This window comes from Mercurialis annua, linkage group LG3, assembly GCF_937616625.2.
Source record: "Mercurialis annua linkage group LG3, ddMerAnnu1.2, whole genome shotgun sequence".
Lineage (NCBI taxonomy): Eukaryota > Viridiplantae > Streptophyta > Magnoliopsida > Malpighiales > Euphorbiaceae > Mercurialis > Mercurialis annua.
In genome coordinates this window covers 3,585,008-3,600,903 of record NC_065572.1, presented here as the reverse complement: position 1 = coordinate 3,600,903, position 15,896 = coordinate 3,585,008, and the positions used below count along the sequence as shown (strand labels likewise).

Genomic DNA, 15,896 nt, shown 5'->3' with positions numbered 1-15,896 from the left:
TCCTAATAAGTTGACAAAAGATGAGACTATTAATGGTTAAGCAATATTAATATGCTCTTGAATTTGTTTAATACATACATAACACATGTTAGTGCAGACCCCGAACTTTTGGCCTCATTTACCATCTGCCAATACATTTAATTTTGAACCAAGTGAGCAAACAAATAAAGGGGTCTAAACCAATAATTGGTGGGACAATTCTACTGTTTCTATTAATATATATTTGTGTATTGCAAAAAACACTAAAAGGACACAATCAGGTCTTTATGATCCAAGCTTTTAGTGTTTCCTGAATTTTGTCCCAACCAAGAGGAGTAACCAATTGTTCAACTCTAACTAGTGATTACTGCTCTATTATATAGGTGTAACGCTGCTCTAATATCATTAATATATGGTGAAAAAAAACCATATTATTTTACAATGCTACTCTCTCAGTCAAACAATCGAGCATGTTATGTGCATAAACTAAACTAAGTTATAATCTCCAGTTCTAATTGATTGCATACCCATCTTGTGCAGGGAGTTGCATCAGATGAACAAAAAAGAAAGAATAAAGAAATATAACTCAACTCACTAATGACTAAATATCCTAAATTAATTACAATATGCGATTTCATTTCAACAAAATCAAGTAACGCCAAGCACGACCGCCGCTGTCTCCGATCGTCTTCTACGACGCTGAGCATCCGCTTTTTCTTATGCTCTCAAGGCGGAGAGCCGATTGCAAATTTCAATTATATGGTTTATGGCAAAATGGTAGTCTCGACGGCATTCATCAACGACGATCCGATGATTCCGATTATGGCAAAAAGGTAGTCTCTGCTGATTCCGATAACGACGAAGCACTAATGTTGTTGTTATTGTTGTTTGATTGATTTTTTTTAGGTGAAACTGAGAATCTGATTTTATACAAAAGAATCGTAAAATTAAAAAAAGAAAAGTTAGGTATGAGACACACTTATTTCATATAGTGATTTTGCAATGAAACATTATGATCCGTACTCATGAGATTAATTAGGCCTTTGGTGGTGCTGGGCCTAATTTCCTCAAATAAATACTCCCTCCGTCCCACTTTAGAAGTCTCATTTGACTTTACACACAGATTAAAAAAACATTAATTATTCTTGTCTTTTCATGTTTTTTCATATTTTGACCCTATTAATGATAGTGGAATTTTCCATATAACTCTTTTAAGATAACTAAAATAAGGGTAAAATAGGGTATTCAATGGAAAAATATTCTAAAAATAGTAATAGGACTTTTTAAATGGGACATTCCAAAATGGAATATGGGACTTGTTAAACGGGACGGAGGGAGTAATAAATTTATAAAAAAATAAGTAAAATACAATAATAATTTGATATTTTCGAGTGACATTTATTTAATAGTATATTATTACAACTGATAAATATATAATTATGTTTAATCACTTATATAATAGTTACACTTTGTAAATTAGAACAGTTTTTCTTAAAATTATATCTGTCAATTTAAAAAAAAAAAATTTAAATGATTTTTAAATTTATATTCATTTAAATAGAGAAAGAAATTATAATTATTAATATGAATTGTTAAACTTGTTATATAAAATCTACTTGTTAATTTTTCAACCGTTTGACCATATTCAATTTTGAATAATGCTATTTAACCTACCAAAATTAATCCATTTTATTATACCGTCTGACGTGTCAACCAACGAATGGTTATATTAAAAGAGGAAATTTAAGACATATATTTTTTGAAAGGAATTAAGCAAATAAAAACTGTCTCGTGATATAACAAGTTGGGTTAATTTTAGATTTTAGTAGGTTAAATAGCATTTTCCTTCAATTTTCTCAAATTCTCATAAATTCTAAACATGGCTACCATTCGACGAGTTGAATTTCATAATAGTTCAAATTAACAAAATTCATATTAAGCGGAATCATTATATTGAGCTAAACAGAACATTAAAATTAATGAATTATTTTCTATTCCGATTTAATTACATGACTTCAATATGTGGAGTAGTATAATGTTGTTTTGATGGCTCGGATTTATTTTAAATTAAGTAAATTTGAGTTGATATGATTTGAGTAAAGATTAAAAAAATAGAAAAGCAAATTGATTGATTGAATTTTGAAAATTTTGAAATATTGTATCGTTATATAATTTTATTTGGTTATAGATAAACATGTTTAAAATGTTAGTATTTCCTAAAGAAAATTTACTATTGCTGCACGGAATTTAATTTTCCTAATTGAAAAGTATATTTCTTACCAAAAAGGATTTGATTGATTTTCTTTCTAGAATATTATTGATATACCATCTTATTTCTTACCAAATCATTTAGAAAGATGTTTCATATAAATAGGAATATTTTGCATCCTTTAAATTTAATATTTTAAAAAAAAAAATTGTATTTATCTTTCAAAATGCTGTTTTTTAACTGGAATAGCTATTTCAATAATCAAAGACCATGTTTGATTCGTTTTAATAAAATAAAATAATAATGATGATTTCTTAGTAAATTTAAAATAAAATTTAATAATAATTATTACTGTTATTTTGAAGTGTTTAATCCAATCTATTGAACTTTTCGATTATTTAAATGCAAAATGGGGTCTTTATAATTCATGGTACAAGTTGTATGGAAAGGACCCATTTGTGTAGAGTATTGGTCCCTACTTGTAAATTGAATTGTCAATAAAATAATTGTAGTGCTTGTGCATATCCATTTCTTTTGGAGACATATTGAATGAATCTTTGGGTTCTTTCTTTCAATCATTCAATTTGATTTTTTTTTCAATGAAAGGGATTTTGTTTTTTTCATCTAAAAGATAAATATTCAAGTTTTAGGAAAATTGGATAAATGTAATTTTTTAATATCGGAATCGGTGATTGAATCGATGTGGCAACCGGTTTTCTCAATGGCGGAATAAAAAATTTATTTTGGTAGAGCATAATCTTTTTATGGTCGGACAATACACCATTTAGCTATTTCTTAAACCAAATGACAATACTTGTTTTTTGATAATTGGAGAAGAGGAGCGCTTGTAGGAAGATTTGAACTCACGATATTAACAATTTGTTGTCCGGTGCTTGTGTCGTTTGACTTACATCTCGTTGGTACCAAACGACAGTGTTATTTGACTTTTCATTTTGTTTAGATCAAAAAACATGTTGGTTTAATTTTTTATTTTTTTTAAAAAAAACTTATTTGATCATCTTTAAATAAATTATTCGGTTCTCACAGTCTTAGAGATCTTGAATCCGGAATTAATTCCATCGTTGGATTTAATCAATTGAATAAAAATAAATATATTTATAATGTCATATTATATATATAACACTCATAGTAATAATAGTATTTATAATTAGACATATATTTTTATGGGTTTAAAACAAGTAAATAAATTTAAATGACAATTATGAAAATCGAGAGATTTATACAGTTTAATGATTTATTGATTAGTATAGTTTTCCAATTCAGATTAGTTGAACTATTTTTTTAATTTTTCAGAGAATCGAATTAGAATTTGTGATGAATCAGATTTTTTTCATTTCAACTTGAAAAATTTAATGAAAAAATAGCTTACATATTATTGAAAATGTTTAAAGTATATTGATTTGATTTTTTTTTTTAAGAAAAAGTATATTATTATCAATTTTATTTATTCATTTATTTTTATCATCAATTTTATTTTATTTTTATTATTGAAATTTGAAAGAAACATGCTAAAATTTGTGAGCCATTCTATAGACCATTGGTTTAGGCTGGTAAACGTTGTTGATGGTGATGGCTATTATTGGATGGCTCCCGTGTGATGCCACGGCACGTTGTGGATAATTACTGATTCGGCCCAGACAAATTGGCGAGCCACCACTGTTTCTTTTGGGCCCACTGCTTCTTCTTTTTTGCTTTGAAAGCGACATCAAATAAGAAAAAATATTTTTTTGAAAAGGAAATTGTTTTATTATTATATACGCAATCCATGAAATCTAATAGATCCGTACAGATGCTAGCATATTTAATTGTAAATTAAATAAATTTACATCATTTAATTATAAAAAAGGCCAAATAACCAAAAAAAGGCCAAACCTTTTATGAAAGTTTCACAAATGTTCAAATTTTTCAATTTTATCTAATTTATTTTAAAACGCATGATTTCGTTTTAATTTTGTCCAATAATATGCTTTTAACTCTACGGATTTTGATTGCATTTTTGAAATTTCGGTTTCGAGTCTCGGTTACTCAATAGTATTAATGCCTTCCTTTAAATAAATATTTCCAGAAAGGGAAAAATTAATGAAATTTATATTAAAAAAATGCATGGTTGGCCCAAGAAAGACAAAAATGACATTGGCATTTGGGCACTATATACCAACTTTTTCATCAGAAAAATAAGCACTAAAGAAGACCAATCAAAGCACTCTCTTTAGAGATCTGAAAGGGCAACCTGGGCAGAGTATTTATGTTTGGAGTGCAAATGAAAGTGAGAAGAGGGGTCCATTAGTTAATTGAGCTTATCCATTAACAATATTTTGCAAAAGTCTTAATCTTACCCTATTTAGACTTTTAGACATGTTACTTCTAAAGGGGTTTTTGACAAAAAAGTGCCCCTACCCAATTAATATTTCCTGTTTTGTGCCCCAGACCACAAAAATTATATTTTTGTGCCTGGGGCCCACGCTGCCCGCAAACAGCCATTGCGGGCAGAAATCTGGCCCGCAATGGCTGTTTGCGGGCCACTTAATCCAGCTGATTAACAGCTGGATTAAGTGCTTAAGCAGCCCGCAATGGCTAATTGCGGGCTGCTTAAGCAGCCAATGATTGGGGAGATTCTCTCCCCAATCATTGGCAGCAGAATTTAAAAAAAAAACAAATTATTATATTTTTAATTTTTTAAAAAAAATTCACAACTAAAAATTGAAATATTATAAATAAAAATTATCTACAATTTCGATATTTCGATATTTAAAAGGAATTGAGCGTCTTTCCGAGTAATATTTAAGCGATAAAAATAAATTAAAAAGAAATTATACATAAATATATAAAAACCATACAACACAATTAAAAGTAACCGTAAATAAATTAATAATGCAAAAATTTAAAATTGTACAAAAATAACAAAACTACTCAGTAAAGTCTGATCTATCAGGACTCCGTAAGCGTGTCCTCATGTCGTAACCCCTGTTGACACGTCGACTCGTCTGACTATCAGTCAAACGGCGGTAACGTCTTCCATCTGGTCCGGAGCTTCTCTCTCCACTATCGGCGACTGGACTGGCCACATCCTCAATCTCGTCATCATCATCCACCTCAGGAGCAGGAGCCTGTGAGGAGGGGTCTAACCCTAATCCCAGAGAAAAAGAAGGAGCCTGCATTCCTTGGAAGTCACAAAACGGCTGTGGGTCCTGAACCAAACTGTTGATCCAAGGATCATCCAGAGAAAAATGCATCTGGGAGGGACTCTGAGTCGGGCGAGAAGAGGAGCCCGGATCTTGACCTGGCAGCATCGGAATGTAGCCCCCCTCCATAAGTCGGGACCGCTGTGAGGGAGGAGTGGTCAGGGAGCTAAAGTTCCAAGAATCGTCAAATACAGGAACAGTCGGCAAATACGTAGGTGTCTGAGGAGGAGGTGTCTGCGCCGTCTGAGTCGCCTGGAACGGGGTAAAAGCAGAAGCCGGATGCTGTGAGAACTGTGGAGGAGGAGTGGCCAGCGGCGTGATGTACTCTGCCTCCCCAAATGACGGGCCTACATAGGGTACAGACGCAGGCGGTACCGTAAAAGACGAAGCTGGATAGCGGCGAATGAAGTCCTCGGTATCCCCAAAGAAATCATGCTGAAAGAAAAGAAATTAATAATTATTATAATTGATATTAATTTGGAAAATATTTAAATTGAGATTAAAACGTACCTGTGCCGGGAGAGGGTCCGTAGGTGGTACCGAAAATGATGCAGCTGGTGGGCACTGTGTCTGCGCTGAGGTACTCCCATAATACGTCGTAGACCCGTAATACTGTCGGACGAAATCCTCAGTATCTCCGTGAAAGTCGACCTAAAAAACAAATTGTTTATTAGAATTATTGATTTAATATTCAATAAAAATTTTTTAGATTAAAACGTACTGGGGGTGGCATAGGGTTCTCTGCCATCTCGCGCGTCGCCTCGTGAGGTCTGGCTCTATCCCGACGACGACCTCGTATACGCTGTACGTCGACCGTCGGGGGATCTATATGAGGCAAGGGCTGTGGCAGAACAGCAGGCTCTGGGGGTGGCCACTGTGTGTCCCTCCGGTCCTCCATGGTGCCTAACTGGTAACTACGAGCGTAAGTACCAATACTTGACCCTGCCTCTGACTGTAAGCGAATCCTCTCCATGGCATCACGCTGAAAAAAAATTAAAATAGAAAGTCAGTTAGCATATTAAATAAAAGAAAATTTAAATTAGAATTATGTAGATTACATACAGCTGATCCAGTCTCTGCTCCGTGATGGGTAATCCATCTCCTACTGATGCGTCTGTACCACTCCATGTACTCTGAATGGAAGTGGGGCGGATGGTCCAGCAACGGGCCTTGGACCACATACAGTTCCCTGGAGTCCCAAATCGCGACATACTCGCTAAATGTGTTTTGGAAGCTTGAGCTCCCCCGAAACTGGACAGTGTGGTGGATGTGGAGCTGGGAAGGTGGCTCAGGTATAGGCTGAAGCAAACCAAACTGCGCCATCACCCTATCCGGCTGGTGCCACTCGATAATATGATAGTAAATCAGTGGCACGCGAGCACGCCAGAACTGAGCACCATCCAAAAAATAAGGATGTAGCTGGCTGATAACATCCTCGGTGTATGGTTGCCAATCGATCTGCATTTATAAAATAAAGACTTTAGCAATGTTGTTGTGCAAATTGATAACTATAAAATAAAGGTTTCCAAAATAGGGGATGTCGCCCGCAAACAGCCATTGCGGGCGACCTTAAATAGGGGATGTCGCCCGCAAACAGCCATTGCGGGCGACATTAAATTCCCTGCCATGTGGCAGGGAATTTAATTACTGGCCCGCAATGGCTGTTTGCGGGCCAGTTAATCACCCTTAATCAGGGTGATTAACTGGCCCGCAAACAGCCATTGCGGGCAATATTTCTGCCCGCAATGGCTGTTTGCGGGCAGCGTGGGCCCCAGGCACAAAAATGTAATTTTTGTGGCCTGGGACACAAAACCATAAATATTAATTGGGTAGGGGCACTTTTTTTGTCAAAAACCCGATCTGAAAGGGCAACCTGGGCAGAGTATTTATGTTTGGAGTGCAAATGAAAGTGAGAAGAGGGGTCCATTAGTTAATTGAGCTTATCCATTAACAATATTTTGCAAAAGTCTTAATCTTACCCTATTTAGACTTTTAGACATGTTACTTGTAATTTTGATTTGATTTGATATGCTGTTTTTAGGGCCAAGGTGACCAAGATTTGACTATGATTACAGAGTTTTATGGATAAAAATATAATCCAATGTAATCATACATGCACATGATTAAGGAAATACTTTAGTATTAAGTGAGTTTTTTATTTTTTGACTAAAAAAAGTGAGTTTTAAATTTTTTGATTGGAAAAAAGTGAATTTTGATTTAGCTAGTTGGTTTTCTAATTTCTTCAATTAATTAGTTACTTCATCATAAATTGATAGGCCTTGTTATCTTTCGATATTTCAATTATAGACCATCTTTTATATTTCATAAATAAGTTAAAAATTAGAGATTTTATTTTTAATTTTAATTTTGATAAATATATATTAGTATCCCATTATAAATTAATAATTTCATATTTTAATAAAAATGTATCAATGAAAAATAAATTTTTTAGAAAAATTAAAAGAATGAAATTGGGACAATAAATAAAAAAAATTAATGTTAACCAATTTAAATACATATTTTAAATTTTTTATTATCCAAACAATCTATCATTTTAAAATGGATGGAGTATAATTTATTCATTTAATGAAATTCAACAATCTTACGTTGATAGATATTTCTCTTAAAAATATACATGTCACCTTTCTATAATTATAGTAGGATGGATAGTATAGTCGTATTCGGTCCTTCGTTTAGTAAATCTTTTTTTGAGCCTCTGCTGAACCGTTCCGGTTTTTATTAGTGTCGATAAAACATTTTAGATTTTTTTAAGAATTATAAGTTACTTTTTATTTTATTTGATAAAATTAACAATATTCTATTTCAAAAAATAAATATGTGCAACATCTAATTAAAAAGATTCATAAAACTCTTGTACTATATATTTTAAAAATTCAGTAAGATATATCATATTATTAATGTTTCATAACTATTGGTAGTAAAATTATTTAAGTTAATTTTATATTTTTATTTATAAAATAAAATGTTATATTTTAAATACGATAGTATCTTTTGATTGTTTTATAACTTACATTAGCAGTTAATTTTTAGATCAAAAATCAATATAAATAGACCCTAAATAAAATTTAACAAAATTTATTCTCCAAAATGTTTATGTGATGGTGCTGAAACATATTGGGCAAATCTATCTAGAGGTCTCTGTACTTTAAACATTTTTTCCGTAGGTTCTTATATTTCAATTTTATATTACTTAGTCCCTCTACTTACTTATTTTTCTATTTTTATGTCCTTTTATGTTTTTTTTTATCAAAGGTGGAAATCGACTCTTTAGAATCTCATGTTAGTTGTTAGTTACCGAGGCGTGGTTCGAACCCACAACCTCTCGATGCATTTAAAGACACTTTAACCATTTAGGCTACCCACATTGGCCTTTTATGTCCTTTTATCTGACTGGAAGAAAAAAAAATATAACTACAGGGACCGGAAAAAACTAAAAAAAACCTAAAAATCGAAAAGTAGATAAGTAAAGTAATATAAAATTGAAGTATAAGGATCTCCGAAAAAAAAATTAAAATACAAAAATCTTTAAATAGATTTAGCCAAACATATTTGAAGAATAACCTACCTCCAAAATCCTTTTAACTATCCAAGAAGTTGAAGGTAACAAATAAATGAAAATCTACTGCATTTAAAATGAACAAATTTTGTTTTTGTCATAGGATGATTTTCATTAATAGAAATAAAGTTTGAGACAAAAATAAATGACTATTCAACAAAATTGAATAAAGTCAATTTGAAATGATAATTATTGTAGAAGCAGTAATTTAGAAGGATTTTTTTAACCACCAAATAAGCCATTCAAATAAAAAATTGTTATCATTAAGAAGAAAATTCCTTGAATGAAATGATGATAGTTTTACGAGTAACAACTCTTCCATTAACATCTGAAGTTTCAATTTTCAATTATAATAAAAATAATGTCAAACTTAAGCTAAAATAAATTTAATTTACCATTAAATATATGTATTTTCTATAGTTATTTTATTATTTTTAACGAGATAAAATTATTTTATCCATTTTTTACCATCAAAATAGATAAAACCAGAGACCCAACTATATAAGGTTAATGTTTTTTTTTTCGATAATAAAAACTATATAAAGAAAATGTTTGAGAATTGTAACCTCTTGTCAATTTTCATACATTTGGTTGGTAACTTTTTGAATAGCCCATGTGTCATGATAGCGTTGTTTATGACCAGCCCAACTAGCCAGGACACTACCCACTTTTATATGGGCTGGGCTTTATACTTGATGTTGTCATGACCAGTGTTTTAAAAACCGGACCGGACCGGCCGGTCGGACCGGTTGAACCGCGAACCGGCCAGTGGTCCGGTCTGAAACTGCGAAAAACCGGATCTTTTGGTTGGACCGGGTTGGACCGGTTGGACCGGATTGAACCGGTAAAAAACCGGATGTTGAACCGGATCGGACCGGATTGAACCGGTAAAAAACCGGTGAATCATAATTTTTTTAATTTTTTTTAAATTTATCAAACCGGTTCAACCGGTCATTGAACCGGTTCAACCGGTTGAACCGGAAACCGGTGGCCTCACCGGTTCGGCCACCGGTTCGGTTTTTAAAACACTGGTCATGACCATATTGGTTTGAGAAAATTACGCTCTTTTTAAAATATAGTTAACCCTCTAATAATTAATATACATGGTGAATTAAAAATTTATTAATTATTAAAATTATTAATTTATTGAAATTGTATGAAAAATAATATATTTTAAAGTATTACATTTATAGATCTAATATTAATATTATATTATAAAAAAACCAACTAAATACACTGCACAACTATTCTATCCAAAAGAAATAATTTTGCATTCCATTCAAAAAATATCAGTTTGATATTAAATCAAAAAATAACTATCAAAAAGCTGTATTCATAAAATAAAATAACTTCTAATATTTCTTTATACTAGGCATATGAGAAGTCTTTTATTTTAGTAAATAATTAAGTTAAATGTTAGATAACACTTTTATGTCCCACGTATAACTTAAATTAATCTATTATATTTATATGTAAATATATATATTTTTTTTAAAAATCTCTCTAATAATTAATATTCATATAGAATATATTTTAAAGTTTATTAATTATTAAATAATATAATTAGTAATTATGCGGCGTGGAACGAAGTTGGTTTATTCAATTTTCTATTAATTATTAGAATTATTAATTTATTGAATATTAATTATTATGAGGGTTTACTGTAATACACTATGACCATTATTTTTTGCAAGAATACATTTTAAAAAAAATCACAAAAAATGCTTTTTTTAACAATCTATTAGAATTTTAATAGGCATCTTCTTTTGTAGTTCATATTTTGGATTGGGTTCTATTAAAATTTATCAATAGTCTACCAATAATCTATCAAAAGCGTAATTTTATATTAAAAAGTAACATAATTTTACAATAAAAAAAGCATAGCGTAATTTATTAACAGTTAGCTAAAAATAAATATTTTAATAAAAAAAACTATTGATTTAGACTCATACAATTGAAAAAATAATCACCAGAAATACATAATGTACATCACCTTTCTTCTAATTTACAGAGCGGAATTATTATTTTAATTCACAATTAAAATATACTTTATAACTGTAAATCATTTTCTTTTAATAAATTTTCATTCTCGTTAAAAAAATGGTGATATATATAAGTATGTTTAACAAAAGAAATACTACTATTTATTGATGAGAAATTTAGGATAACACTCTATTTTTAAAAATATATGTAATCCTTACCTCAAAACAGAAAAATTAAAAAATATACTTCCATTTTTTTGTGTTTTTAGATTTTTACTTTATGACCTATTTAATTACCTTTTAACTTCATTAATTCATATCAAATACTACTATCTATCATTCAAATGATTTTATTTCACGTTCTTCTTCTTATGCTGCTTCTTCAAAACTATGACTTTGGCTATTAATAGTTTGTTTAATGATTTTTCTCTCCTAGATCTAAAAAAATTACTTTATTTGTATAAATTTTATTTTCTCTTTTCCCCCTTCTAAAAATATTTCTTCTAAATTGTGATTTTAAAAAAAAAAGATCAATATAATTCATTTTTAATATTAATTATTGATGTTTGTTTCAGTTTGAAATTAATTACAAACAATTATTTCAGTTTCAGATCTAAAAATATGCTTACAAATAACTTTATGAAGAAAATAGTGTTTGGTAAGAAAAAAACGTGTTCCAACGGTATCATAACATTATTACAAAGTAACACAATCATTATAATAAGGTTAATGATAATATTATGGTAAAGTTAATGGTAAAAAATATAACAATTTTTTGCATTATATAGTTACGATAAAATAAATTAATGATAGAGTTTTAGCTACTTGGACTAGGTTGCACTTACAATTAAACCGATAATAATACATAAATTGATAGTCAATTTCCTAATAAAATTATGAATTAATTACATATTAAATCATCCCATTTAATAATTTTTAAAAAATTTAATTTATCAAATTTGCACTGACCGCGCAACATGATGTGGCATGACATTTTTCGAAAGGTTAATTTCATATTAAATCACCACTTTTACAGCTTTTTTTTATTTTTTTTATCACGACCTTCAATTTTTTTCATATTTATCACTAACTCTCTCATTCAACCTTCATATGTGGAATCCGACGTGTTTTGTCACGTCATATTCCGTTTGCCAGCCAACTTAAAAAATTGTCGAATTTTAGAATGATGGTAAATTTGATTTTTTTTTAAAGTGACGGTTTTACTCCCCCGGTCAATAATATTTGTTGCATTTGAATTTTTATTGGTACATAATATTTGTCATTTTAGTATATTAAAAGAGCATCAATTGCTATTTTTCAAGTTTGCACTCAATTATTTTATGGAAAAAAATACAACAATACAAATAAAAAATAATAGTCATTGTTGAAACAGTTGCCGGAATTTGTAACGAGGCTGCGTCGCGGACTAGGTCGCTCTCTTTTAGACATTTCGCGGTACAGTTCAGTGGTGCAAAGATGATTGACAACCGCGACGCCCCTATGATAAAACAGCTGAAAAATTACCGCTGCATTGCGATAATAGATCTGTAAACACTTTATATAATATTGCTCTGATTTTCTGTAAATGAAAATACTTGCACTATTTATAGGAAAAATAATATAGTATAAAAACGTGCAAGGTTTTAATTCAAAAACGTTTTACAATAATAAATCAGGTCCAAAACGTTTGTGAATAATTTCAAAAGACAAAAAACTGTTACAGAATTAAAATGAAACAGTTTATGCAAACAAAAAATAAAGTGCTTGAACCGAATCACCCAGACCAGGCCGACCGGACGGATGGCGCGCGCGTGTGGTAAATCGGGAAGGTTTAACTCCTAACCCGTTCACAAAATTGGATACCCCTTGGGGCCCAAACCCATAGTATAAACTCCACTATTATAAACTCAAATAAATGAGTTTATCTAAATAATGTGGGAAACCACTTGCTTTCTATATTCTTCATTTCTTTAGCATTTCTCATTTTAAATTTCAATAAATTCTAACAGTTATAAATGTTAACAAGTTTGAAGATAAGAATAATTTAATAAGAGTGTCTATGAATTAAGATGTATTTATTATTTTTATTGTTTTTATGTTAAAATCACATGTGATAAATATTATAAACCGGAGGAAGTATTATGACAACGTTTAGAAACATGATTAAATTAAAGAATAGCGTAAAAGTGGTGATTTTAGAAGTATGTGATTAACTCTAAAATTAATTACAGTACTGCTTGATAAAAGACAAGTAATTCATTAAGTAAATTGATAATTAAGTGTTCGTTATGATATTTATAATTTATGTAGGTACAAAATTGTAGGTTTGGTAAAATGAAAAATCATGTGGTGCTAAAGTTAGGCACCTTCCTTGTTACTTCTAATGGTCCCAACAGAAACAATGCTTTCAATTTTAAGTGCATTTTCCACGAATTTTCACTTTCATGTACATTTTTAGCTCGTATAAAGATAAAATACTTCACACCATCTCCGTACCACAAGAAATTAATATATTTCTTTTCATATTTTTTTCAATATAATATGAAATCATTGATAGGAGTAGTGTTCATCAAATAATAAACTCACTTATAATTTAGATTAAAAACTAATTTATGCATGATTTAGATTAATGAATTTATAATATATCAACATAACTTTTTTCAATAAGCCAATTAATCATAATTTTTAAAGGTAGCTTTCAATTTTGCAATAAAGGCTCAATTTGACTTGTTAAACTTGAAATAAGAGTCTTAAACAAAAATATCTTCGAAATAAGAGTTTTGGACAAAAATATTTTATAAATAAATTTTGTGATTTGTTTTACCCCTTCAATTTCAAGCTGTCCAATAGTATTCGTCATCTCAGCCCCTATTCACTATAATATTTCAATCATTTTCTACCATCTCGATTAAAAGGATAAAACAAATCAAATTAACAAATCTATGAATAATTTTATTTAAAATTATAAACTTAATTAATATTTTATGTCAAATCGAAGGCGCATAAACATTTGTTGTCTAGTTATATAACAAAATTCAATTTTACTTTTTAATATATCAAAGTTAAGAATGTGAGGTAGGGTTCAAAAGCTAAACTTCATTATACTACCACTCATATATATCAAAATTCATACACATAGTCAATTTATATAGAATTAAATATTATATATAAAATAAAATAATTAAGTATGTGATTGTGCAATTCTAATTTTGTAAAGTATGAGTTGGAGCACTAATTAGACGGATCTGATTGGTATTTTCCTTTGAATGGCTGTATTATCAGAACAACAATTGATAAGATCGGAGCAAACAAGTTTATTTTGACAAAATCGCCCTTTATTATTAATAAGGAGATAGTAGATGAAAATCATAAGGGAATAATTTTATCAAAAATAAACCTTTTGCTCTGTCCCGCAATTGTTGCTCTATCATTTTCATTTTATGAAAACTGCATAGGTCTCGAATTCGAATTTTTTATGTTCATTGTAAATGATTAACTTGGTGACGAACTCACACTACTCAATCATACGAGTCAGTGAATAAAATAAATTAGGAATTGAAAGATGGCTAACTTATACTATATTATAATGAATCTTGGGGTATATGGAATCTTTTAAGATTGTGAATATTCTATCGACCAGTAATTTTGATTGCCAAAATTAATTAATTAGTATCAACGAATATCTGTTCGGATTTTTTTTAAAATTTCCAAGCTATTATCAACTGAAAATAGAATTTAGTCTTATTCATAGAAGACCAAATAACATGTAGGGAAATAATTCGTCAAATCGATTAAAGAGCCATAACATTTTTACAAAATTTAATTTATTATTGTGTTTCAAGACATATGGATTATACCAATGAGCTATAACTCAAATGGTATAAGCACTAGACAACAAACTATTAGGTCGTGGTTTCAATTCCTTCCACAAGCACTCCGCTCTCTCTAATTATTAAAAAAAGAAAGAAAAAAGACATGGATTATGAATGGATTCAAACTTTTATTTTCATTGTAAATTTGTTGCTTACAACATTTTCAATGTTTTCGAAATGTATTTTTCAAGGCAATATTGATTTTTTGACATCACAAGATAAGAATTTAAATTTATCATTTTAATAAAAGAAACTAGGAAACATATTATTGTTTTATGAAACGATGAAAATCTAAATATTTAACACATCATTTTTTGAAAGGATATTAATACTGTTCCCTTTAGGCTTAACTTTTAAACATCTGTTTTAAAATGTCTTATTTTGATTGTATTACTTATAATTTCAATAATATTTTAAGTTAATTTTTTTACATTTTACGTTTTGTTTTAACTATATTGATAGTTAAATTATGAATATTTTAAATATAGTTTATAAAATAATCATTAACAAAGATATTTTAAAAATTATACAAGCTCTCATTATCTCTCTACAAGCACTCAATCTAGGTAGCACAGACACAAACTCGGAAAAACAAGACACTTGGATACGGACAAGGCAAAATAATATTATTTGAACGTTTTTTTATGTTAAAATTGATGTTTTGTATTTGAAATGCCAATATCTGACACATTTTTGAAACATGAGATGTTGACTTAATAAAGTGTTCGCATTATCTAGCACTTAAGTGTTTTTTTCTCTCCCTTGAAGTTTAAAAATTTCATCAACTCTAAAACTCTACTTTTAAGGCTTATTTTTACCCGTCGTTCCTAACATTCGAGCCTTCTAATATCATAGTCCTTAAATTTTATTTTCGGCCTGTATACTCCTTAAATTTTGATTTGACGATCGCAAAAGTCCTTTTGCCCCAAAAAATGATTAAAATCGTAGTTAACATGTAATTAAAAAAAATTAGACCGGTCAAACTCAACATAATCAAACCTAAAATCGACACACATCCGCCAGAAATCACCTCCACTACCTTCGACATTCGCCACTTTCCGTTTTTTTTTGGGC

At 29.8% G+C, this 15,896-nt stretch overlaps 1 protein-coding gene across 1 annotated transcript; it reads right to left on the bottom strand.

Annotated features, from left to right (window-relative positions):
• Window positions 1-5,053: 5,053 nt before the first annotated feature.
• LOC126672149 (pollen-specific leucine-rich repeat extensin-like protein 2) lies at window positions 5,054-6,949 on the bottom strand. The gene is made up of 5 exons (XM_050366095.1): window positions 6,944-6,949; window positions 6,454-6,849; window positions 6,113-6,373; window positions 5,902-6,042; window positions 5,054-5,826 (listed from the first exon to the last, which is right to left on the bottom strand). The coding sequence occupies exons 1-5, from the start codon at window positions 6,947-6,949 to the stop codon at window positions 5,116-5,118; spliced, it is 1,515 nt and encodes a 504-aa protein (XP_050222052.1). The 3' UTR covers window positions 5,054-5,115.
• Window positions 6,950-15,896: the final 8,947 nt, after the last annotated feature.

What these genes read in the sequence shown, in the direction of transcription:
- LOC126672149 (XM_050366095.1), bottom strand. An exon ending in GAGCAGAGACTGGATCAGCT is followed by an intron (nt 6,374 to 6,453) that starts GTATGTAATCTA and finishes ATTTTTTTTCAG; the next exon opens with CGTGATGCCATGGAGAGGAT. An exon ending in AGAACCCTATGCCACCCCCA is followed by an intron (nt 6,043 to 6,112) that starts GTACGTTTTAAT and finishes TTTGTTTTTTAG; the next exon opens with GTCGACTTTCACGGAGATAC.